This window comes from Stegodyphus dumicola, chromosome 7, assembly GCF_044657685.1.
Source record: "Stegodyphus dumicola isolate Sdum_Otavi_A_Nest chromosome 7, ASM4465768v1".
NCBI classification, from domain to species: domain Eukaryota; kingdom Metazoa; phylum Arthropoda; class Arachnida; order Araneae; family Eresidae; genus Stegodyphus; species Stegodyphus dumicola.
In genome coordinates, this window is record NC_140774.1 from 43554174 (window position 1) to 43581386 (window position 27213).

The 27213-nt window shown below is 29.3% G+C and overlaps 1 protein-coding gene across 1 annotated transcript in view; it reads right to left on the minus strand.

The window, feature by feature from the left end:
* Positions 1–1295: 1295 nt before the first annotated feature.
* LOC118191020 (SPRY domain-containing protein 3-like) overlaps positions 1296–27213 on the minus strand; it is a 72975-nt gene continuing 47057 nt past the window's right edge. Inside the window, exons 9-10 of the mRNA XM_035361841.2 lie at positions 21164–21354; positions 1296–12033 (exon numbers count right to left, since the gene is read on the minus strand). Coding sequence (XP_035217732.1) covers positions 11899–12033; positions 21164–21354 — 326 coding nt within the window. The 3' untranslated portion in view covers positions 1296–11898. The remainder of the gene's footprint in view (positions 12034–21163; positions 21355–27213) is intronic.

The following is a 27213-nucleotide window of genomic DNA, read 5'->3' on the forward strand; positions in this document are numbered from 1 at the left end:
ATATTTGGCATATGTTCGGACAGTCAATCATGACTGGCTGTAACATACGACATTTGTATACTACTATTTGCATCCACAGCAACTTTCAGCCACTAAAATTCAAATATGCTTTCATTAGTTGCTATTTTGCATTCTGTACTTAACTTTTGGAAGTCAGTGTATGTTATATCAGAAATTCCCAAAATTGGAAAATTAATATTTAACGGCATAATGGCATACTAAATAATACAAAATTTTCTCTTAAAATTATATGTATTATATGCTTTTGTATAAATAAAATCCTGTTCGAAATTTCTTTAACAAGAGTGAAAATCAAAAAATTTCCTCACTTTCTTTACAACTCACTCCTATTATAACCTACATTCTTACTCAAATTATTTATTCAACATTTATACAGATTTGCATATTAAAAATTTGCAATTATTATACAGATTTGCATATTAAAAAAACTGCAAATAAATACATTTGTAAAACAAAATCACCCACTCATAAAGTACATAAAAAATAAACTATTTAAACATAAAAAAAAAAAAAAAAAAAAAAAAAAAAAGAAAGGGAACTTTGATAAGATTTTTTGAAGAAAAACATTAAATTACAAGAGTAAACCAAATTAAACATCTGAGCTATAATTCTGTCGCTCACCTGTGACATCACTGTCTTGTACATGAAGTTTTGGATTTTTGTAGATTAGAGTTTAAAATTTCATTTTTTAATATTGTAATATGATCACACTGAAAATTTGTTAACAAATCTATTACATGCGCTTTCCCTAGAAACTAGAATGCATCATTTGGGAAAACTTTGAGGAAGTTCAAATAGTTAACTTCAGAATACAAAAATAAGTTTTATATTTTAAAATTCCTACTATTAGCTAACACTCTCCCTATATCTTGTTCAAATTTTCAATTGCTAACAAAATTATTTTTATTCATCCACTCAAGTTCAAATACATTTTTTTAAACTTGTAGTGGAAGACACTTGATGTTAATACAGTTTTTTCACATATTAGTCAATTCCTACTTATTCCATAGCTGCCAATGATAAACGAAAAAATGTTTATAAAAAGTAACTAAAATAAAATTTTTCTTTGTTGACTTAAGCATGAATTGACTTGAAGAAATTTTTTTTTATGTTACTTGTTTATATTTAAATAAAGCAGAAACTATTTGGTTATACAATATGCTCTCATCAAAAATTTGTAGTATAATATTTCAAACTTTTCTGAGAATACTATCTGAATAAAATTTCTTCTTTCGTTTTTAAAATTCTTTCGGTATTTATAAACAGACAGTAACTATTTTTGGGACATTTCTTTATTCAAAGCAACTATTATTTACACTTTTTACATTCAAAATATAATCTGATAGAAACTGAACAGACACTATTAAAACATTTTTCAAGCAAAAACAAAATCAGAAAAACTAATTATAGTGCTAGAAATAAATTTAACTTGAGGATACAAATGTGCAAGTACACAATACACAGGTACAAATCAATTAAATACCTCTGAATTACTTTCTTCTATCACAAAAAGTAAATGTTATACTTAAGCATTTATTTCTTTTATTCATAGTCCTATGATTTAGAACTTTTTTTTTTTTTTTCCAGTTCTGAAGATACTTACATATTATCCTGTCAGCTGTGAAACTATTATCAAGCAGTGCTATTCAGTACCAATTATGGATAAACATGACATAATAATACACTGATAATATTTGCCTTTTCTTTTGATGTAACCCAACCGATTCTCAATAAACCACTTTCTGTTTTTATAAAAATGATAAAAATTAACTGTTATTGCCATATTTTTCCCTCACTTGAAAACAGATCATGAGGATTTTGGATCTACCTTCAACACACCAGTGGATTATTTTTAAAGTTATGGGATCTTACCATGCATTAATGGACACGATATGGTCAGCTGAATATGATCGACAAAACAGCAATACAGCAAAACACTAATCTGTTGGAAGTGTGCATTAATGGACATGATACGTATGTTTAGCTGAATATGACTGACAAAAAAGCAATAGACTGAAACATTTATCTGCTGGAAATCTGAACTCGTAGTGTTCCAAACAGAACTTCTGATAAAAATCCGAGAGCCTAACGAAAGGGTAGAAACCATCGAAAGCCTTATTACCAAATGAAATAACAAAGCGGGTACTGATTATTTATTAAATAAAGAGGTGTTAGTTCCTTCAGAACTTTGTAGGAATTACTGGTACAATTTTTCGCGGGATCTCCATAAACTTTCCCGGTCAATGTAATAATATGCAAATACCTATCCGAAGCTACTATTTCAGTAAATTAAGAAATTCCATTTTATTAACAAAATATTATTATACTGTAATAAATTGTGGAATTCATCCCTTGTAAGTAGAACACAATGATTAAAATTAAATTGTAGAAAACAAGCAACTTATGAACAATCTTGAATAAACAATCCTAAACATGCAAATATTAATTCTTTATTTTTCAAAATTATTTTTTAGAAAACATACACACACAATTTGACTAAAATAAGCTTCTTTAAAACAAATCCTTGGGATAACTATTTATTATCATTATTTTTTGATTTCATACACACAAAAATTTTTTTTCCATATAATACAGAATTAACCTTTATTCTCACATAATAACAAAAAGTAAGAATTTCTATTCACATACAAATATTATTTAATATATCGATAGTTTAGAAAATTTGCTCAAAACCGATTTTACAAATATACACACATAAGAATATAACATAATATTTTTCCAATGTTCATTCTTCTCCAATATGTTTAAAATAAATAAGCTACAATCTAAAAATTTGAAATCTAACTATTAACTTTTTAAGAGTGAAAAAATTCTAATTCTAAAAATAGAAATAATTATTAATATTTTTACAACTCATACTCAAAAACGAATGTTTGTATACAAATACTAAAAAAAAATCCTTTAGGACAGTTTTTCCCCTCTTAAATTTTATATGTGAATTTCTAAAATTCAATTTGGTATGCAGTTTTTATGTAGTTAGTATAAAATTAATATTTTTGGCCGCCAGGGAGAACGTAAAAAAAAAAAAAAAAAAACAAGCATAAAATAAATCTAGATTATCAATGCCATTCTTACAGAGTGATAAAGGAGGTAAAATTATTTTTAATTAAAAGCAGCATCTCAGTGTTTTATAATTATTTTCATGCTACATTAATATGTAAAGTTCAAATTACTATTTTCTTTCTAACGGCAAAAAATATCAATGGTGAATTACCATAAATTTAATTCAGGGGGACTTAATTATTTGCATGTAAGTCTTGAACATATGGTTTAAAAAAAATCTAAATTCTCAAAATACTAAGAACAGCTCTATAAAAATTACACCACATTTTCAAACTGTTAAAATTACAATAAGGGCTTTATTTTACAGCTGTACAACTGAGAACTGCTTTTACTGAAATTTATTACAAATAAATTAGTTATCCTGTTGTATGAAAATACTTTCAAGAAAGGAAAATTAAACATTTCACAACAAAAGGTTTTTTAAAAATTCTTAATTTAAAAACTGCAGCAAACATCATTCACTCTAATTTTTTTTGCAGCTGCACAATACTTATATGGATCTTTTTTTCTTTTCTTCTTCTTCTTTTTTTTTTTTTGGTGCATTTATGTGTGACGGATTCCACGTTTGTGAAGTATAAATACTTCTGCAACTCATAAAAATCAGAGCATGACCGAGTTTGTATATAGCTTAGAGGAAAAGTTGCAAGCACATACAAATTAAGAAATTTTACTGCACTTGAGCAGAAAAATACGAGGGCCATCCAGGAAGTAGATTACGTTTCCGTCTGTGTCCGCTAGGGGCGGGGCTAGCGCGGCCATCTTGGGGTCAGAGCGTTGCGCAGCTCAGTCTGCATCTAGCCGTGCTAGTGAGAGGTTCGTGCTGTGCTCCGTTCAGATACTGTGACGGTTTGAAATGTCTGCGTTAATTGAAAATCCCGCGAGCTGCGAGGTGCGCTCAGTAATAAGGTTTCTGACTGCAAAAAACTGTAAACCGATAGAAATCTATCGGCAGCTTCGTGAAGTGTATGGGGACAACATTATCACTGAAGGTGGAGTGCGTCAGTGGGTCATAAGATTTCAAAATGGCCGAACCAATGTTCACGACGAAGATCGAAGTGGGAGACCCAGCATAGTGACCGCCGAACTTCTCGAAAAAGTCGATGCTAAAGTCCGTGAAAATCGAAATTTCACAATAACGGAACTTTCTTTGAGTTTTCCACAAATTTCGCGAAGTTTGTTGCACGAAATCATCAGCGAAAAGCTTGGTTACCACAAGTTTTGTGCAAGATGGAAGGCAAGAAGAGGTAACGAAGTGGTTGAAGGCGCAGGCGGCCGAATTTTTCGACGAAGGAATTTCCAAGCTCGTACATCGCTACGATAAATGCCTTAATTTGTATGGTGACTATGTAGAAAAGTAGTATTTGAGTGTGGCTTTCATCTGTATATAATAAAATTTGTTTCCTATACTTTGTTTATTTTTTTATTCCAAAACGTAATCTACTTTCTGGATAGCCCTCGTATTTTAATATGTTACCAAATGAAATGAACATATGAAACTGATCTGCTAAAGAATACGACTAAATAAAAGAAAGAGGAGAGGAATGACTAGCTGCATATTAAAATTTAAAGAAACTGAAGCATTCGGAAATAAAAACATACAGCAAAACTCGTATATTAATATATATATATAGATGCTGATGTGCACAGATTAGCTGATCTGATAAAGTCTAGATAGTTGCCTGTCCTTTTATTTTTGGTAATCCAAACATATTTAAAATAATTAGTATATTTATCAAATACAGTCTTTCTTGATATCTTATTTACTAAATGAAAAAAATAGATACACATATATATTTCATATCAAGTAGTTCAGAGATAAGGAACTCGGTGAAAACCCTTAACCACATACTTTAAAAGGCTGATAGAGTTTATACTGCAAAATGAAATGCAAAAACTACTTGCATGGTGAAAGAACAGATACACATGTTTGCTTAATTTAGGAAGAGAAACAGAGCAGAAGCAATGACTCATAAAGAAAAATAAAAAAAAAAATCAAATTTTTATACAATACATAACAGTTTTTCCCTTAATGCATATAGCCTACATATTTACCAAACATTGTCTGACAATTCATATATCTTGCAAATTCATCTAAATTAATTTAACAGCTTTTTAAAAAATAAGTATTATGCTGTACTAAAATAAAAAACCTATAAGCAAATTTAACTTTTTAACAAATTTAACAAGGGATAAGTGTAATCAATCAAAATAATTGAAGCACAGGAAATTTAAAGTGTAGTGTGTAGTACTATATAACAAATTTGAAAAAAGTCTTGCTTAAAGCAAAGCTATACTGTTAGGATGGTATTATAACTCTTAATGATTAGTATTAATACTAGCTGATAATCAAATTAATGATAATTAAATGCTTTTTTAATGAATAAAATGGCTTCCTCATTGCATTTTAAACTACATCTTGAGGATTCCCTAATGCCATAAGCAACCTAGTACCTCAACGAACCATTTTACGTATGCCCACATTTACTTTTCAAACAGTCTTAAAAGTTTAACAATTTCATTTATTATTCTCTTCAAATTTTTAGTAAAATAACTTCTCCATTGATTAACAAAAATCTGAAAAACAAACTACCAGTGGAACCTTAAACAAACGATTATTACACAATTTTGCAATATAACTCTAACCTAAGCACTTGTTCATATCACAAAAGAAGAAATGCAATAAAGCTAAAGATCTTGGATTTTCAGAATGGCAATAATAATTATAATTTCCTTCCAATACAAAGGGACAACTTTTAGTACTAATTAATATTAGAAAACTTCCCTTACTATAAAGTGCAACATATGAGATGAATTTTTTTGGGAGTGCATATTTTTGATTAACATATATAAATCAATATATTTCACAAAGAATACCATAAAATAAAGACTGCCTCAATTCAAAGGAAAACAGACTGGTGATTATTCATAAATAGGAACATTACGCTGATAAAGTACTATTAAAACATGCAGTAGCAAAGATCACATTCACTTCCAACTTTTATGCTAGTAAATTTACCTACAATCCATTTACAAAACCATTAACACTAACTTTTATAAAGAAATAATTTTTACGAGTTAGCTGTTAAATCATAGGGTTAAAAATCTATGTACATTTGGTACAGTTATGCCCTACACACATACACACACATAAGCCCGCCTCCCAAATATTTTTGCAAGTACTTTTCAAATATAAAATTAACAATTTATAAAAATGAAATTTTAAGATATAAAACACTTCCTGATAAATAATATATGCCATGGAGAAAATATGATATTCATAACTCTGGAATCAATATGTCTGTACAATTAAAGGCTGAAGTCACATTTTGGAAATATATGCTTTTGTGCATTATCAGTCATTCCCAAGCATAAATTTGCCCTGAGGAAGCAAACTGTGCATCAGAAAATGCGCTTTTGGGCCCAAAGGATCATGCCTTTATAGAATACATAATAGCTTTCCCTTAATGTATACAGGCTACATATTTGCCAAACTTTATATGAAAATTCCCATATCTTTCACATTCTCCTAAAAAAATATTATGCTATACTATATTCTGTTTAATGCAACATAAAATTAAAAATCTATTAAAAAACTTCAAAAATGATAAGCACAATTAATCAGAATAAGTGGAGCACAGGGAAGCTCTGGTCCACTCTATGTAACTTCATGCATATCTTTTCTCTCTTTCTTTCTATTAAGGTTATTTAAAAAATACTAATAATCATTAAACAATGCAGAATCACATAACCAAAGTGCTAAATTTCACATGCAGAAATAAAGACTAATCTGCAATAATATGTGGATATTTTCAGGGATTTATCTTCTTATCCCACTACCAATATTGTCTTTGAAAAAAATTCACTGAATACAAATCAATGAAAATTCTTTCTTAAAAACACCACAACCTAAACACTAAATAGTTGTTAATAACCTGAATAGCTACAAACAACTTGGTAAATTCCAGGAAAACATCCTTCACAAAAATATGTAAATAAAAAGCTCTATATATGATGTCTTTCTTTGTTAATCCCAGGTCTTTCATAAATCTGCAAGATCGAGTAATAGATACAAGCCTCACAGACTTTTAAATAGAGTTTATAGATAAAAGCTCTCCTAAGAAATACCAATATAAAAACAAAGAACATTCCGCAAAACTTTAAATTTGGAATTCACAGCTCCCAAACTCATGCAGGAAAAGCAAATCTCATTTCTAATACATACAGGTGCTTTTTTATGCTTAAAAATATTTAAACACATAAAACAGACAAAATGGATTCTCTAAAAAATAATTTTCAAATTCAGATTGTAGCTGAATCACTGCTTCTTTAAATACATAATTTATGAATTCATCAAAATAAATATTGAACAAACTTTTATTAACAAAATTAGAAATACAGAGATAGAAAACATGGAAACCCTTTAAAAAACTATAAATAATTCATATTTTCTGTATTTTTTAATTTAAAAAATGCCTTACATGATATTTAATTCACACAGCACAATCTTTTTAAGAACATAAATAATGAAAATACAACTGCAGTGGTGGTTTATATTCTTAAATGCATAAACAAAGTGATAAGAATATAGCATAAGTATAAACAAAATATCTCTTAAGAATAAAAATATAACTTTTTGGGTTAATATGGTGCATCTTTTGGCATATAGACAACCATTGTTTTGATATGATTGCAGATCACTTTTAAAGCATACATATGGTCAGATGATTATAATAAGATGACCTAGAAAGTTATAGTACCTTATCTTTATATATCTAAATGAAAAAAAAAAAAAAAAAAAAAAAAAAACTCATCAAGAAGCAGTTTGAGTGTCCTGTGTAGATGTTTTTTGAATACTTGCTTACTTTGGTATGAAATTCAACATTTCACTGGCACTTATTTCAATTAAAAAGTTCTACACATTTCAAGGGACAATTTGATGTGGGATTTTTTCCAACAGGAGCAAATCCTGTGCCACGTTATAGATAAAGATATAAAATTTGTGCTCTTTAATACTTGATACTACTGAAAGAAATCCACATCAAACTTTTCTAAAATATACAAAGAATCTTTAATTTGAAATACATGCAAAAAACTTTACTAGGAAAAGTGCTTGATTTGTGAACAAGATACTTTTTAGCCAAATTTATCAGTGATTGTTTCATTGTGGCAAAAAACAATAGAGTCAATCCTTAAACAACATATGGGTTAAAGCTATATAGATTTCAACTTTTCTTTTACATTCAGTCAATATAAGCAAACAGTCATAACTGCTTAAAATTACATTCTACCATTACCAGGAAACCTTACTGAATAACATAAAACAGTTGATCAGTATATCTTTTCTAAGTAATATATACTAGATACTGTATTCCTATAAGCTAGTATAAAGGAACTGCTACCAAGAAAGTGACACTAGAAGAGACAATACATTTATAATAATTTATACAAAACACATGGACCTATTTACATAAACTTCATTTGAGCTTTGATCAAGACAACTCAAAGGAATGAAATCCAGGGATCCCATATCCATTTTACTCGGTTGATAACTTCTTCAGAAAACTTTTGGATAAACAAATTTTAATTACTCTCATTTTATAAAGTTACCATATTGATAAACATCCATACCTCACTACAGAATTGAATTTTTCAGGCAATGGCATGTTGTTTGCCTCTATTAACTACCATACCATCTGGGATGGCTTTAGGGGAGATGAATGCCTCAAATCATGGATAAATAATTAGAGAAGATGAGTATGCAGCTGACTCAGCTAAACTGTAGACTGAATGCCAATTCATGTTTTCTTTGCTATGATTGATTGGTTCTTGTAAAAGTTCAGCAGTTAGAAGGGAAAGGTTCAGCATGATCTTTGCAGGTAGTCTGTGAGAGTTTATCTTTGTATGATGAAAACAAACATTATGTGAACGAATATATTCTAAAATTTAGAGAAGCTCATTCTCTGAACACACTGAGGATAGGAAAAATTCTGTGAACATTAAAAAAAAAATTCAGAACATGGCATTAAAAAGCTGAGGGGGGGGAATTACATGACGAAATACGGCATGTTGGGACACTGAACTGGAAATAAGAGTTGGTGTATGATTTTTAGTAGATATGACTGTTTGCTTATATTAACTAAATGTGTTCTTTAAGGTCAAAAATCACAAATAAAAAGTAATTAAAAAAGGAGGGATGGACACCACTCAATATTAAACTGATAAAGCAATCTCACAGTTACAGTAACAGCTTAATTCATTTTGATATTCTTCTGAATAAAGTCATGTAAACGTGAAACATATGCAAGATTGGTTTGCATTCTATTAAATGACTGAGAATTATAAGATTTTAGAAAGTACAAATTTGATTTCAGTATATTTGTTACTCAATTCTAGGTTCACACTGATCTTAAACACCTACTAAAAAAACACCCTGTGCATTATGAACAATCCCTGTTCATGATGCCTTTTTTTGAAGGCATGTATATTCTTGCACAACTCTTTTTCTCATATGTAGCATAAAAAAGTAAATTAAGAACAACAGTTTTGCATGAACATTTTGAATATGTGCAATCACTTAACATACTATGTAATAATGTACTGATATTAAAAAAATAATAATGCAATACTACAAGGTTATATTGTACACAATCCTTGGCACACTTTTGATGGGTTATGTGGCCCAGAAGTTTGGAAATATTAGATACCCACACATGTTATTAAGATAAACATAAATGAAATGTTTATGCTATGCTTCATGTGGTTTTTTTTATTTATGTTGTAAATGATAAAGCATGCTAGTATCTACATATATTTTATGAATTATCCAAAAAAAAATTTTTTTTTAAATTAAAAAATACCTTTCAGGCTAGGCAACTTGCCTACAAGTTTGATTGTATTATAGTAAATTTCCAACAGATTTATAGAAAAATATTGAAGCATTAAAAGAAATATATGAATCAAGCATGAGTTTTCAAGGATAAAATATATTATGAAGCCACATTAGAATTTTTATGTACTAAAGTTTTACTTTTAAGATTTAAATTTTGCATATTAAAAGTAATATCACTTAAAAATTAATCCAAAACAAAACTTTAATTCAAGAAAATGACAATGTTCTTAAAATATTTAACAATTGAATATCAAAACACAAAAAAATGCTCTTGTAGAACAAAAACATTTATGAATAAATTAAAAAATCAGAAATGAAATTCGTGAATCATACCACTGACTTAAAAATTGTAAATTAACATGCCAGCATTTTTATAGTCCACTATGAAAAAAATTTACAGTTTAAATTATTAAAGCATTCTAAAACAGAAAATCATACAATATACATATCCTCCTTACATTATCACATTTGAAAGAACCTGCTTGCCTCAGTTAAAATCTGCTCTATTTAATACAAATGCTAAATTCAAAACAAATTACAGCTAGTTATATTTTCAAAATTACTTTATTGCTGGTAAAATACATAGTCTCTAAAAAAATTTCATTAAAAAATCATCTACATTTTGTACATAAGTTTTATGATTTTCTAAATATAACAAGGTATAAGTATGTATCCAAGTAATGTAACAAAATTTTAATATGTACAGAATATAAAGCAATGTCTTCAATTTACACAATGTGATTTTCAACTCAACTGATTTAACGAAAATAAAACTACTTCAAGTAGCATTTCTACCTATGATAATACCCGTTAGCTCAGATAGCTTGTTTTAATTTTAGCTAAACTTGTTTGTTAACATTTTATATATGCTTCACAACTGTTATTATAAACTGAAAACTTAATAATTTTATATTTTACAATAAATTTGTTATTCATAACTTTTTCTTAGTTTATTTTAACAAGAAACACTATATTATTTCATGAAAAATTACATTTCTTAATAAAATTAAGTGGCAAAAAATGCTATTGAAGATTATTATACAACTCATTTCACTGAAAACTGAACAACTTACCATAATTTAACGAACATGAGTACTCTTTTTAATTAAAACTATTCAATAAAATTCAAAATTGGCATTATTCTAATAAACAGAGCTATAACACAGAATTAGTTTATTTATTCTAGTTGTAAAATTATTTTAAATAGTTTGTGCTATATTTACATTATTTTATGAACAGAAAAATTTTGTTAATTTATATAAATTTTAATGCATTGTAAAGTAAATTTTAATAATTTCCACTCAGCTAAACATTATAAGATGATTAGTTTTACTTATATATATATATATATACACTATGCACATGTATATTCAGAGTTATATAAATTTAAGCATTTTAAATAATAATTCACAACTGAGATTCCCCTTCACTCTGAACATTTTACAAATCTGCATAAAAAATATATTTCCATTAATGCTTAGCACACAACATTAAAAACAGTCTTGTTTAAAATAAAGTATGACTGATTAAATTTTTGCTTAACTTTGGGCAGTTGGAAAGAATGAGACACTATAAGCATCAGAGCTAATAGAGTAACAGTGAAGAACATTAACAATAGGTTAATTTATGAAGAAAATATAGAAATTTTTAAAATTAAATTAGCAACTAAAATTACTACCCTGAGTTAATAAAAAATTTAACCTAGGAGCATCTTATTTACATCATTGCTGTATATAAAAAGCATACAAAATAAGTACTGGCAAAAATATCCTTCGATGAATATTTCTCAGAGTTCATTTTTAATTCCACTTTAAAAAAAAAAAAAAGCACCAACAATATATGTGACTAACGAGCACATTATATCTTATTAAAATAAGAAATAATGTAAAAAAGAGGAACGGTATTTAACCAGTCAATGGATGCAGATCAACTTTCACTTTTTCATCACTGCTTAGCATACCAACTGTTGGATAAAAGCCTCCTTTAGGAATGCATACTTCTTTCTGACCAATGGTTTTCCCATTGCGAGTAAAAAATACCTAAAATAAAGTACATACATAAAATTTAAGAAAATACTTTCTTTTTTTTTTTTATCAATTTGGCATACATTCTTTTCATGAATAAGACAAATGCAAGTGTTAGCCAACAGGCTAATTTTATTTTTGTTTTTAATAGTAAAACTTTACAGCTTAAATAAATTTTCCAAACAACAAATGCATTTTGTATCCTTTTTACCAAAATACTTATACTATTTAAACAGATCAAATGAAAATAAACAATCACGAACCTTCTGTCAGAAAAGAAACAAGTAACAGATTATTAATTACTAATCCTTGGTCACTTTGCAACCCTCGAAATGTTAATTTTTTAACCCTGGAAAGCAGTTTGCCAAATGTAAAACTTCCATTTCTTAATTTTAGAAGGAACAGTACTCATAACTTGTTCTCATATTTTAAGTATCTCTCTGCCCCATTCAAATGTAAAGTAGTTGAAGAGTCAAATGCAATACCAATCTCTCTTTCCTGTAGTCCACCTTCAGCCACTAGTTATAACAACAGGTAACATTGGGCACTGAAGAAGCACTCTACAATTTTTTCCTGACAAGAAGAATACACAACCTCAGATTCATGAATTTTGCATTTTATAGTTAATATTTTTGAAACTGTAAAATAAGCAAGAAAATTAAATTTTATAGTAAAATTTATTCTATTCATCTAAATTATTGCAGGCAACATTAGCCCAGTTGACAATCTACATCACTTCAGAGAAGTTCAAATCCATTATGTGACAGCATTGTATTTCCTCAATATTTGTTAATTCTTTTAATATATTATTAACATCGTAAAGTATTTACAAAATTATTTATAAAGGAATAACAAAAATAATGTAAAAGAAAAGACTGTAATCTGGAAACTTAAAGCATTGCCATTAAGAATTCCATTTAAACAATATTAAAAAATGTAAAGCACTGAACAAATAAAAATTAAAAATATTCTGTATTAGTTACTTAACACAAAGTATTGAAAACATCTTTCATCTTCATAAAAAATAATAGTTGGATATGTTAAAAATTAAATGTATTTTTATATCACTTAGACACATTATTTAAAAATACAGAATAAAGATTGAAATTATTAACTACATTTATTGCTTTCAAATTGCTCAATTTCTTAACTAATAACAGACCTATTAAATTTGTGAGATAAATTAAAAATTTCCTGCTTTACTGAATGGTACACTTTGAAAATCAGCTATGCAGAGCATAATGGAAGATAAATTAAAGGTCTTATGCTTTAAATAGTAGCAATAATTCTAAAGCATGTGGATAATAAAAGCTCCTTCTGGACATTCCCCCCCCCCATCCATCAGTTTCCAATGCAAGAATATGTCTACACATTTCTTTTTGCCAGAACATAAATTTTAGAAATTAACCAAAAATAACATTGAAGTGTAAAAAGCAATATTCATTTTGCTCTTACTCTACTTTCGGCAGAGATTTATTAACAACCGATACATTTTACTTACAAAAATATTTAAAATTAAAAATCTGGCACTGCAAACAGTAAATGGATGATTGTTTATCACCATATTTAAATTTCTGAACAAATTTTCTTTAAAATTTTAAAAAGTATATGTCATTAATATTTATAAAAATCTTGAATTGTTAGAATGTTAAATAGACCAACATTTCCACCTAATGCATTTTTATATTTTATTAAGCATGCACTCATAAATTGTTACAGTGAGTTAATTTATGCTATTCTTGAAGGGCTTCTGGATACACAATATTAAGTGTTTTGCACTGGGAACAAGGATGTAAAGATTATCTTTTTTTCCTACTCTAGAACAACCAACATATAGCTGGCTGTGTGAAAAACATGGACTTTGTAGATCAAGTCCAACAACCTTTAAAGACTGTCCTTGTGCCTTGTTGATACTCATGGCAAAACTTAGATATTGGGAATTGAAGCCGTTTAAAATGAAACAGTACATCAGATGGTATAATGGGAATTCTTAGCATGAACACATCTTTTCCTCTTGCATGATCAGTCATAATAGCTGCTTCAACAAATTTTTTATGAGCTTCTTGACAGATAATCTTATACCATTGCAGAGGGAAGGGAGATCCAAATTTCTCAACAACAGTATAGATGCACCTACTTTCAACTTCAGAATATGCAAAGGTACTCCAGGCAAGAATTCAAAAATTCATTTGGATAATTTACAGCGCCATCTGTAGAACACACAGTATCAATTGACTTTTAAATTTGAACACTGCCAGGCAACTGTGCTAAAAGTTTTCTATAAGTGGCTTTCACTGTATAATTTTTTGGTGCAAGAATGGCTGTTTCCCATAGGCAGCTGTGATCGGTGAAGTGCTGTCTTAACCCCTTCGAGCCGGGTAGCGAAAACGCACGCTTATCGCTGAGGCCGGCAGTGTCTTACGCGAGCGTCTCTCCAGGGCCAGGGGCTTTTTTGCTATTAAGCCTAAATCCATGAAATTTCTGAAGTATCAATGCATTGTTTAATAATGCTCTATAGAGTATTTAAACGGCTTATGCTTTATAAATATTTTTATATATATACTTTAATTACCTTATTTCTTGTTTAAATGCATATTTTACACATTTTATTTTAATTACTCACCATTTTATGAATTTTAACATTATACATCTGAAAACTAAATATATTACTTAAAATTCTCTTTTCGTATGAAAAATTTGAAAACAGGGATCTACACACAGTCCTACTTTACATTCCTTGCACTCGTAATAACTCATTTGCCGTTTTGGAGGATTTTTCCGGGAATGTGAACAAACGAAGCATCGTCGTCTCATTTTCTTATCAGTCTCTTTTGAACAAAGTTTTGGAAAATGTCTTTCAGTTAATCTTTCAGGATCAATATCAGAATATCAGAATTTCAGAATCAATATCTGAAATATTTTGCATCATTTCTGCTATTTCATGCTCTGTTAAACATTTTCGATGCTTCGACATTGAAACGGTAAAAACAGAAAGAATTCACGTCTAACAAGATCTAATTATTTTCTAAAAACTGAACTGTAAACGGAAATACTCAATGCTTTAGCACATATAAAACTTCTACTTACAATAAACAACTACCACGTGCGAATAAAGTGCGATTTAAAGAGACGTCATAAATCATGCCATTCGGAAACATTTATTTTCCTGTTTGTTTATATAATCAAAAACACGTGTATGTGAGTAATGCTTCTCTCATTTCGAGTAGAAGGTCTAATTTACATGTATCTGAAACCATATGGACAGAGAGTGCCATCTTGTGGCAGAAATTATAGTTTGAAAAACGTTCCAAAGTACTGGCACAAATACGTGACAGTCGGCAGAGAATGGAACAATCCTCTGGCACGCCTGCGTGTCGGCTGGTAGGTAAGTGCGTTCGTTGCTAGCACGTATACGTGACAGTCGGTGCGAAGGGGTTAAGTTGGGAAATTTTGCAAATAACAGGTCTTGGCAGTTTTCTACAATGTTTCCAAGTCTCCGAATTTCATTCCAAATCTATGATGATTTTAGGCAAGCATGCATTTCATCAGCTTGTGTCCTCCCGTGGAACAATGGGTAGTGCTTGTCGAAAATCTCTGGCAAGTACCAATGCAATGCCTCCCATTCTTCTATTGTTGTCTCGGGTCTTGCAAAGTAACATTAAGGGCTTTGAACACAGCTTTGTGAGACATTGTGCATTCATCTTGCATAATTAACTTGCACTCTTATACAACTTTTGCTTTGGCAGAATTTCTAGAAATATTACATGTTGGTGTTTCGTATTTCCCAAATTTAATGGCAATTTAAATGCTGAATGAGCTGTTCTTCCTCCTGCAATACAGCAGCAATTCCGGATGATGCAACAGCTAGTGCAAAGTGTTTCTTAACTCATACATTTGCCAGTATAAGATTAAAGAGAAATGTTTCTCTACCATTTGATGCATCAATAAAAAATAAAATAAAATAAAATAAAACCATCTTGATTCGAAACTGCAGACATAATTGTTTCAAATGGTTCCTTTTGATCTGGAATCAGCTTCTTTTCATGTTCTAAGTATTTTGTAACTCATTTCCTGACAAATTTCACTGGGCACTGCCGATTCAACATTTTGTTTTGGTTCAGGTAATCCGAATGACTGCAAGTTTTGTCCACTTAAGAAGCGAATTTTGTCCTCAATCATGATAAAAACTCGGTTGAAGATGTCTTCATTATAAGCAAGATTCATGTTATTTTGCTGAAATCTTGATTGATGTAGTAAGTCTTCAGACAGTCTATCCTTATGATCGAACCACAGCTGATGAGGATTTCACATGGCACATGTCTGTAACATAACAGCAAACAGATTTTGTAGCATTCGTAGGGAGCGAGTCACAGCAGCTTCTTCCATTGTTGCATTTCAGTGTTCATAATTTTCTAAAATCCTCTAACTTGGCAATCTTCTTTGAAAGTTTTGCACACTCTTCCGTCAACTGTTCGTAGTCCTTAAAACTTTGTGCAATAACAATCTCAGGTGAAAACATTCCAAGTTGTTTGGATGTATGGTATACACTCGGACGAGACCTCACTTGACTTGATTCCAGGATGATCAGTACATCAGTTCCAATTTTACGCCCGTCCCATTTTTTGTTTGCATATTCCACGTGTAGACTTTGGCACTTGATGATACAGTAATGTACGTGCAAACTCATTCTCAGTGCAAGGGCGGAAGAAAAGAGGTTAAAGTTGTTTCTTGAAAAGTCTGGGTCTGTTCAATTACATTAGCAGAATTGAAATATAATTGTTGTCCAATCTCAAGAAGGACACTTAAATGGATAACAGTATGATAACATTCGTGAATCAGAATGTTCAGAATTCTCCACACAGCCTCATTGCTAATGATATATCTTCACATTTCATATTTCATTTATTTAAATTTAAAAACTGCACAAAATTATCACCCTCATTTTTCCAAAAGGCAACAGTGTTGATATCAACAACAATGGCTGCATCTAGACCACAGCCAGTGCACCTCGAATCGATTTTTGAGGTGCACTGGCTGTCTTTGTGCTTTAATGCAAAAATCGAATGCGTTGTTGATACGCCATTGTACCTAAAACCCATTATGTCTCAAAATGATGTAATTTCATCAAAAAACATAAAATTAAAAAAAAAAAAAAAAAAAAATCTCAGTTGATTTGAAAAAATCACTTTGAGCTGCACTGGTTCTTGTCTAGATGCAGATATGTACCAAATTTCACAGCCCTGGATCTATTAGCTTACGTGCAATGCAAATGACCGACCGACTGACCCCACACATAGACTCTTCCTTTTATTATATGCAGAGATAAACACATGCTATACGTGAAAAAATTAACATTTGGCAGACTATTACTCATTTAATATATCTAACAGTATTTCATATTGTTTTGATCACTTTATGACAAAATATTATGTATCAATAAAGTGCCAAAATATAAGGAAACAAATTAAAAAGTACAACAAATTAAAAAAAATTGCCTTTTTTAATGAAATTTTCAAACTACATCTTCTTCTTTAAAACAATTTTTCATACATAAATTTTCTCTATCAAAATAATGTTAAATGAATAACTTTAAGGGAAAAAATACTGCTACACAGCTGGATTTTAACTTAAGAATTCAAATTTAAAGCATCTTATGTTTCCTATCAAGCCATCAGTGTTGGTCACAAATGTGAGATCTTTAATAATATAAATGTTACTCAGAAATTAAGTAACAGTCTTAATAAAAGAGATGTGTATTATCTGGATTAAGGCTAGCTTCTTCACACTTAATCCAAATAATACACATACTGACTACAAAGAGCACTATAATTATGCAGAGTTAAAAAAAAAAAAAAAAAAAAAATTAGTGAGTAGAAGATCGTGAACTCTACTCATCAGTTCTATTTAAAATTTATCGTTCATTATAGGCCATTTTTTCCAGTCTAAAGATCAACTCTTCAACAAAATAGATCACCTCTCTCTCTGTCTATATCTCTCATACACATTTATACATATAGCGGAAATACGGACTTTCAAAACAAAAATCCAGTACTAAAAAGTAGCTGAGATTATAAAAATAATGTAATTTAAGCTAATAAATCACTACTTACTAGGACATGTTATAGAAAAACTTCCTGTTTAATGATTAAAGAATATAATTCATAATATAAATAAATTTTGGTTTTTGGTGAAAATACCTTGCCCTTGACTTCTATAAAAACTACATTGAAAAGGTAAGTGCCTAAAATTTTAAATTCTATTTAAAAATGTAAAAATGATTAATGTAACACTTAAAAACTCTTCCAAGAGACTCATCAGGAGGTATATTAGAAGTCTTTCATCTTCATTACAATGAAGGGGTCCTCAAAAATCATTCATGTTATTCCTGATAGTTATAAGCCATCCTAATTTTCTATTTAAATTAAGGATGTTTTCAAAAATCAGAAACTATGCCTGTACACTTTTTCAGAATCCTCAGTTATGTATTGATTAATGAACTTATAACAAATCTTTCAATTTTAAGCTGAATGGGATTACTAAAAGTTATGAACTTGTAAATGTCATTTAAAAAAAATAATCAAATAAAAGAGATGTGACAAAAAGTGCTCTATAAAGCAAAAGTACAAAATACTAAAAAACAATTACAGTAATACCACATCTATACAATCTAGAACTAAAAGTCATGTCAAATTTTTACTGAGAAATGGTGTAATTATCTACCATTCATCGTTTCAAAAGCATGTGGCCATTAATGCTTCATTTTCAAGCAGAAATGGATTGCCTATGGAATAACAGTTGGCAAGAAAAATCTGCGAGAAAATGTTCAGGTGTGAACTGTAATTTTTGCAAATGATGAAACATTAAGTATGTTCTGACAAGAAAGTTATGAAAAACAAAGAAAGGTATTAGAGCAGTATAAAATCTGTACAGTGCTGTGGCTGCCATAGTGTCTAATGAAAACTGAAATTGACCTGTTTGTCAAAGTTGCCAAAGGACTATTTTATACACGCAAGTACATAATTATAAATCTAGAGAGTTAAAGTTGTGCATCTCCCTCTATCCTTCTCTCAGTTTTGAAATAGGACTTCATTTAGTAACTGTAAAATTATAGGGTGTAATTAATAACAGCTTTTTTTATGATAGATATTATTGAAATCATTAGGAATATTATAAGCAAGTATTTTGTTTATGTAAATATAATTATTTTGTTTTGGAGGTGAGAAATTTCAGTACAAATGTTTTCAATTCCAATAAGCTGATTAAAAATAATATTTCCTATTACTTTTTTGAAAATGTAAGAACACCAGTTAATTATTTTATTGGTGTCAAAATGAAAAATATCTTCTTTTATCATAAAGTTTAACTTCATTGTAATTGAGAATGTTTAAATCAAGATTTTCACCAACACTTATTTCTATTATGAATCAGATTTCATTTGCCATATTTCCATCTTAAACTACTGAATTTTAATTTTTTGTGAAACATATCCTGGTGGGTAGTGATTTACTAGCTTAAATTGTGTATTTATACATGTGTACACAGGGATATGTATTAATCCTTTGACGCACGGTGGTCGTACCCTGAAACCACTAATTTTCAAATTTTTTGAATGAAAATCAATTGATTACTGATCTTTAACCTCTAAATAACACAAAATGACTGTAGAATCACACATGTTTTAAGTATTAGTACTTCAGATCGGATGCCTTTTAAAATCCGTTTTCAATGACACAAAATAACTTCCTATTATTAATATAAACAACTTTAAGTTTCTTTAAACTTTAAAGTTATTTATCCAACATCATGATTTCTATCGTGAACAATAAAAAATTGCAATAATTAAACTGCATATATATATATAAAAAAACCTATCTATCTATTGATCTATTTTCTTTAGAGGGCTAACAATGTACAATGCAGAAGGGAAGACTATATCGAAAACAACACTGAACAGTAACAGTGATACATCTAATTCATATGTATAATTCAAACATATAATACTCCCTTCCAGAAATATTTTACACCTCTTTCACTCTTAATTTTATAGATTAGCCCAGATGAATGCAAAATAAAATAAAAGAACAACAAAGGTTAAAAAATATGAAACTCTTTCTTTTTCATACTTAAGTTAGAAATTATGGACACTGAAAATGCTCATAAATCTGGAATTTTTCAATACATAAAAATTAACTAGTGAACCAACAATTCAATTCTATAGTGATATTCTTGGCTTATTCTTTGACTGCAACATATTTCTCTTTTCATAGGAAAACATTTATTTGGAGCAGAATATGATAATCTGAAGAAAACTCATTATATGATTTTTTATTAATGCAATCATCAAACATGAAACTTTCGATTGTTAGTATTTTGTTGTCATGGTTTCTGTTTGTTAATGCACTGGATGTAAAACTGAAAAATCATTAAAGTTTTGAAAGATTTTATAAATATTCTGTTTAATTTATGAAATTTAATATAAATCTACATTTTACTTTTGAATTAATTTATTAAATCATTGCCCATTATAGGTATAATGCGGAACTGTAATAAAATTAAAAAAAAAATAGTCTAAAAATTTATATTTTATTACTGTTTACTATTTCAGTTCGGCAAATGCAACAATCAAGACTTAAAGAAAATTTACAGCAAAACTTCTCATGATGGAAAACCTTTGACAGTGGCAGTTTTCAGTAGATTATTATACAACATATAAACAAGTAATATCGAACATAACTGTGAATCGTATTCTCTAATGTGATCACCTCTACAAATAACCAAAATATTTGGAATACTGGATTGTTGTCTTAAAGAATTTACACTGCATTTATATATTCGATCAGCATTTTTACAAAAATATAAATTGTACAATTTCCTGAAAAATTTCCATATTTGATAAAAAATTAATTCAATTTTCAAAATCAGTTTGTACATATTATATGATGATTTTCAGAAGGGATTTTAAGGTGGAACAAAAATAATCTCACATTCATTGCAATATTTATGTCCCTGATAATAATGGTGACAATCAGTTAACAATAAGTTACTTAACTTGTTTTGGTATAAGTTAACCGAGTGATGCAAAAATTACACACAAGTATACCCAGAAGATGAACATATTTAAATGCTAAATTGCATGATACTGCACCTGTATTGTTACACCAGTCTCGACATTTTCTTTTTCTTTCCACCATTCTTCGTCTTCCGATTCACTCAGATATCCCGAAAAATCATCATCATAATCCAGACTTAGAGATGGAGCATTTTCACAAGGAGCATCACAATCAAACAGACATACAAAATCTCTGGGAAAGATAATTCCACAGCCCATTATATCACCTGTAATTAGAAATAATTAAGAGTATTTGTGTTTGTGTGCATTTTAAAATAAATAAAAAATTTAGTGTTTTTAAATGCCTTTTTATCCACTCATTTTACTTGTTCACATATTAGTCAACCCTGAAACTTATTTTTTGTAAACAACTAAAGTGCTTATCTTGAAGAACTCCTGTTTCAGAGAAATCCATTCCTCCTTCCAAGAAATTTAGTGCTAATAATGTTAATAATTATTTATACTTTTTGCTTAGGATCTTCATCATGCGCTACCTCTTTACAGTTTGGTCGTTTGGAAAGAATTTTAATACAGTAACTCAGAAACATTAGGACTATGGAATTCCAGATTTTGAATTTTTGATCATCAGTTAAAATCTAGTAAGATGATATATACAAATTATGCAAATGAAAATATGAAACAGTTGTTAATGAAATAATGAATCATTTATGATTTTCAAAGAATCAAAATTAATAAAAAAAGCTCAATATTTTTTTTTTTTTTTTTTATAAAACATTTCTTTTAATGTAAATTGTTTAAGCTTTTGTGCTACTTTTTAATTTTACAGACAGACATAAGTTCTCATTCAGTTAGAAAGTTTCAAATCCTGTAACTGCCTTGTTGGTAATTCCCACTAAACTATCAATTAAAATCTGTTGACTCTCCAAAAATTTCTTTATGCCTTTCCTCATGGTACTGATTCTTTCTGCATATAAAACATATTCTGCTGCCCATTAATTAAGTGAGGCATTGTCATTGCAATGGAAAACTTCTGTTACATTATCTTAATTTATTACCACTTCCCTCCATAGTTCTTTCAAGTTCCATTAATTGGAAAATTTCACTTTCTATAACATTCAAAATCTATGCTATAATAAGGTTAAAATCACACTTTCTTAAGCCCAAATTGTGTTTTTCTCGCACCAAGGCCACCATAGAAGTTAAGTATCAAGTATGCTTTTGCTTTCCAGATCCTGCTTTAGCTCCCGAATTTAGAAAGTCTTTTAGACAAAATCAAATTCAAGCTTTAATTTTATTAAGATAGCTGTACCAATAATAGCATGTGAAAAATAATAAGCTGGATCAAATTAGTTAAGGAAGGGTACAATTTGCTAAGCTAACTGAATTTCTTCTGAATTTAATTCTTCCCACCATTATGCCAATAAAAGAAAACCAGTATAAGAAACATGCCACTCCAAACAAGTATGCTTTAGGTCAGACAGACCTTTCCGCCCCCACAACCACTCAAAGGCTGAACGTGTGATTGCAGCTAATGTTAATCAATGTACTGTCATTGGCATACCAGTATCCTAGACACCAGGTATCTGAAAATGATATTAAGATAGCTCAGTTAGTCAGATGAAAAATCAGTTTTACGGAAGCTGTTTGCACATTTTTTAGATGATTTTGCTTTGCTATAAAAAAAATTCGACAGCTTGGAAATTTGTTTTTTAATTGCAGCTATATTTTTGAAAGTATTTATTATCATCTACTAGTTGATAGTTTTGTTTTCATGCAAAATGATGGTTTTTAAGAAGCCATAGATGGAAGGCTATGTTAGTGCTCTTTCCGAAGAAAATTATCCATATCTAATTATAACAAAACACTGTGAAAGCTATGGTTTTATAATATCTAAAGTTGCAGTAGATAATATTGTCAACAATAGGGGGGAAGTCAGAGTTTGGCTTAAAGAGGAAAAATTGTTCTGAAAAATATCCAAGGAAAAATTGGAATGTTTCGAATTTTATAAAGGTAAGATGTTAAAAGAAACTCTGCTAAGTAAAAGGACAGTAGCAAAATTATTAAAATACTCACTGTCAACTGTGAAAAAAGTAATTAATGCTGATTTGAATTCTAAAATGGGGGGGGGAATAATGTGCATTGTTTTTTTTAACAACATATTGCCAAACACAGAACATGCTGCAGAAGTCTTTATGAGAAACATTTATCGAGATAAAAATGGAAAAATGTTGTCATAATATGTGAATCTCGGGTGTATATAAATGACAGCAATCAAAAGAGATTCATTATCATCATCAAAGAGGAGGAAAAAATCTTGAAACATGGTTCAAAGAATCTAAAGAAAGTTCTTCAAAGGGATTTATGATGGTTGCTGGTTTTTCATATAACAACAAATTAAAAATAAAGAGAGTGGAGAAAAATGTTAAGATCAATTCCACATATTTTCAAGAACATATCCAATACCCAATTTAAAAATATAAAATACCTTCTCTTTAGCCACAGTGCCAACAATCAGTATAACTGCATCACGACCAAGCAAGCCACATGTCAAATTTTATTGTTAATATCCTGGAAAAAAATGGAACAAGAAATGGGCATAAAGCCCCTACCCTGCACTCTTATCCCTACTAAATATTATGATATTATCACATATGGATTTTTGTGCTTTTGGTCTTTTAAAAAGCTGACTGTCCAAACGTCAACCTACAACCCTGGACTTTGGAAAGCTGTTCAAAAGGAATGGGATAAAATACCTCTTCTCACACTACAAATATTGTTCTATTGTTTTTGAAATTATGATGTAGAAAGATAATGAAGAACAAGGGTTATCAAACAGTACATTTAAAACACAAAAATTTTAAGTAAAATATTTCTGCAAATACAAGGAAAATAGTCTAAAAAATGTGCGAACAGCCTCTGTATGACATATTTGTTTTTTGTAAAAAAGAAAAAATTGCTTTTAGTCCATAGATGTCTTTTGGACCTTGTACTGTACTATGTATCAATACTTTCTAAATTTCCATTTTAGTGTTTACAACTATTTCATCATGGCAATTTTTATGGTGTGAGAAAACTTTCTCCAGTTATCTACAAAAACTAGATATATATAAACATATTTTTTCAATAATCAGTATGATTTTTTTTATTCAGTAAATAAATATAATTTAACAGAATCTTAGTGCTACAGGAAAAAATATTCATCATTATTCATAATACTTTATCATGTAATTTAATTCTTACACACAGCAATAAAATTTAAAGCACTTTATTAAAAAGATTTATTAATTTATGTACATTTTAATCTGCAATTTAGAAGAGCTACTATAAATTTAATATAGAAAGTAAACTTCGCTCTTGTATATGCAATTAACATTTATTGTTCTAGCTTTAGATTTTACAAAACTGTTTAAATTAAGATTTAGGGATAAGAAAAACAACCCTATTTTGAAAGAAGGACATAATTTTAATGGCATTTCAAATGCTTTATTATAAATTTATCAATAAGCACGAGTAAGAATTTTTACAGTCATTCAACAAAAACAACCCTTACATGCTGAAATTTTCAGTAAAAAATGCAGGTGGGGGAAAAAAAAAAAAAATAATCTTTTCCTTTGATTTACCCCAACTAGAAGTTTTGAACAATATTTTAAATATGAAAAATGAACCATATTCTTATTACTGCTTTATTGCTCTTAAGTAAAAATCATAAACACCCACTAAAAATAATATATTTATAGCAAAATTCAGATCAGTTTATTTATTAAGACAAGTGTTCAAGGGTATTGGGTTAAAGGTTGTGAAGTCATATAGGTTGTTTTGTAATTTTTTGTCTGAGTAATGTAAACATGAAGCAATTTTGCTTAGAAAGTACGGTACTTTTCCGTTTTGATGGCGCAAACGATATAGTCGCCAATAATGGTACAACTAATGCATCTTTTTCAAAACAAGTCACAGCCATTTCTTATCAGATTGATTGTTTCTTTCAATAATGGCATACAATTACATAGAATACTCACAAAAGATAGTTAAATTTTATACCATAAGACATTTGCGGTAACTAAGTCAATTAGGATGCAATCACACCACTCACCCGAAAATATAGGAAAGGCAAAATTAAGGGTTAAATTTATCAATTCTAATGAGAATGCACTCGCAAAGTAAAACATTGCGGTTTTACATAATTTTTGAGTAAGCTATTCGTATGAATTGAAATAATTCTTACATTTAAACTTGTATTCCAAATTAATGTAAATAATTACTGAGAGAATTATATTTTTGTAGCGTAGTTTATGCGAGATGAGAACACTTTGGGTCACGTGATACGAACCAGCGAATCAGGATGTTGAACCATGAAAGCATAGTAAATTCTTAAATTAATGTCTTTTTACAAATTTATTGTCTTTATTTATTGGCTTTTTACAAAATTTTAAATCATATTAATGTGCCTTCAAAATAAAAAATTCTTAGAACTAAGATTTTTTATGTGTATACTGTATACTGTTGCCAACAAAGTCTGCTTGGCGAGATTTGCGCCGGCAAAACGGAAAAGTACCAAAAGTACTCCTTAAACACATAATTCCTAAGGCATATATATAGTATTCCCAGTACACTTTGTAACAAAAAATTATCCCAATTTTTCTTATCTTCATTGCTAACACAGCCACTATTTTAACTTTTGCCCGAGTACAGATGACAATGTGGAAGAGTATCCCAGGAAAGCAAGCTTATATTTCTATTAACAAGGGAGAAATTTCAAAATCTATGCGAGTAGCTTCTCTGAGATATCAGAAATCAAACTAACGAAAAACTAATGTAATTACTGGTTTTATCCACTTGATCACTGATAGCAAAAAAATTTTATTTTATATACTGGCTCTGGAGTACAGCTAGGTAGGTACAACAGATGTAGCACAGCTAGATTCAGATACGTATTAACAACCTTTATAGAGGTTCATCTTCCAAGTTTTCCATTCTTGTGTACTTTGAATGGGATTGATTTTTGTTGTTTGATTACTTTGTTTCTGATACTGAATCATTTTCCTTTGTTTATGCACAGAAGTGGGTGTATGCTAAAAAAGAAGCTAAAATGCATTTTCTAATTCTTGTACGAGTTGCAGCCTAAAGTCATATCATCTTAGATTTTCTCTATTGTAATCAAATTAATAATACACACTGTTTACTGTAGTATTCAAAAGGATAGCTGTACAATATTTCCTTTTCTTATGTGCAAGATCTGCTCCTCCTATATGTATGTTATACAATGCGAATGAACATGAGGGGGGAAGTTCTGTTTCCTGGGCTCTTTTTATTCACATAACATGCACAATCTTCAAATTTAAATCTTTAACTCTGTTAGGCATAATCGTTCCACAAGAATAAAATTTGGATTTCAATTAATGTATTATCAGCCTGCACTAATAAAAAACTGGTTGAATTAAAGTTCCTGTCTTTTACATGTTAAAAGTTCTGATCAATTGTATAACAACAGTGTATCATAGTCCTCAGCACATTCTTTCAGTTTTATCCCTTTTTAACCACACAGTTCAAAATTATCAGTACAGCCTAAATGCAAAGTGCACATCTGCATTTAAACTATGTGCTATTTGGCTTCAAAAGCATATACTGCACGTCACCTCTTAAATTTTATCATTACTTGATAAACAGAAATATATTTAAAAGTTTGAAACAAGGTTTAAAACAATCTACAAACCTCCCTTTTATTAGAGAAACAAAAGATTCTAACTTTTGTAAAAAACTTTTTTTCCCCGTTATTAGAGATGAAAATGCTTATTTTCTTCCAAGTTGTTATTAAAGCCTACATTGTACTGTGGAAAGTATAGGTTCCCAATTTGCATCTTTAGTATCATCTCCCCCAATTAAGAATATTCATTTGTGCTCTCTTTTATTAATTCACACAATTTATCAAACACAAACAATTTAAAATCATCTAATGCAGAAGATCCAGACGGCAAATCGTGATGAGGTCCAGAAAATATCATTGTTTACAGTATTTATCTAATTTAGTTCAAGATTACCATTCAAACAACCAAAATTCCATTCACTTTTCAAAATAAATTTGTCAGGAGCATAATTATGATCACATTATTCCAATTATTAATCAATCC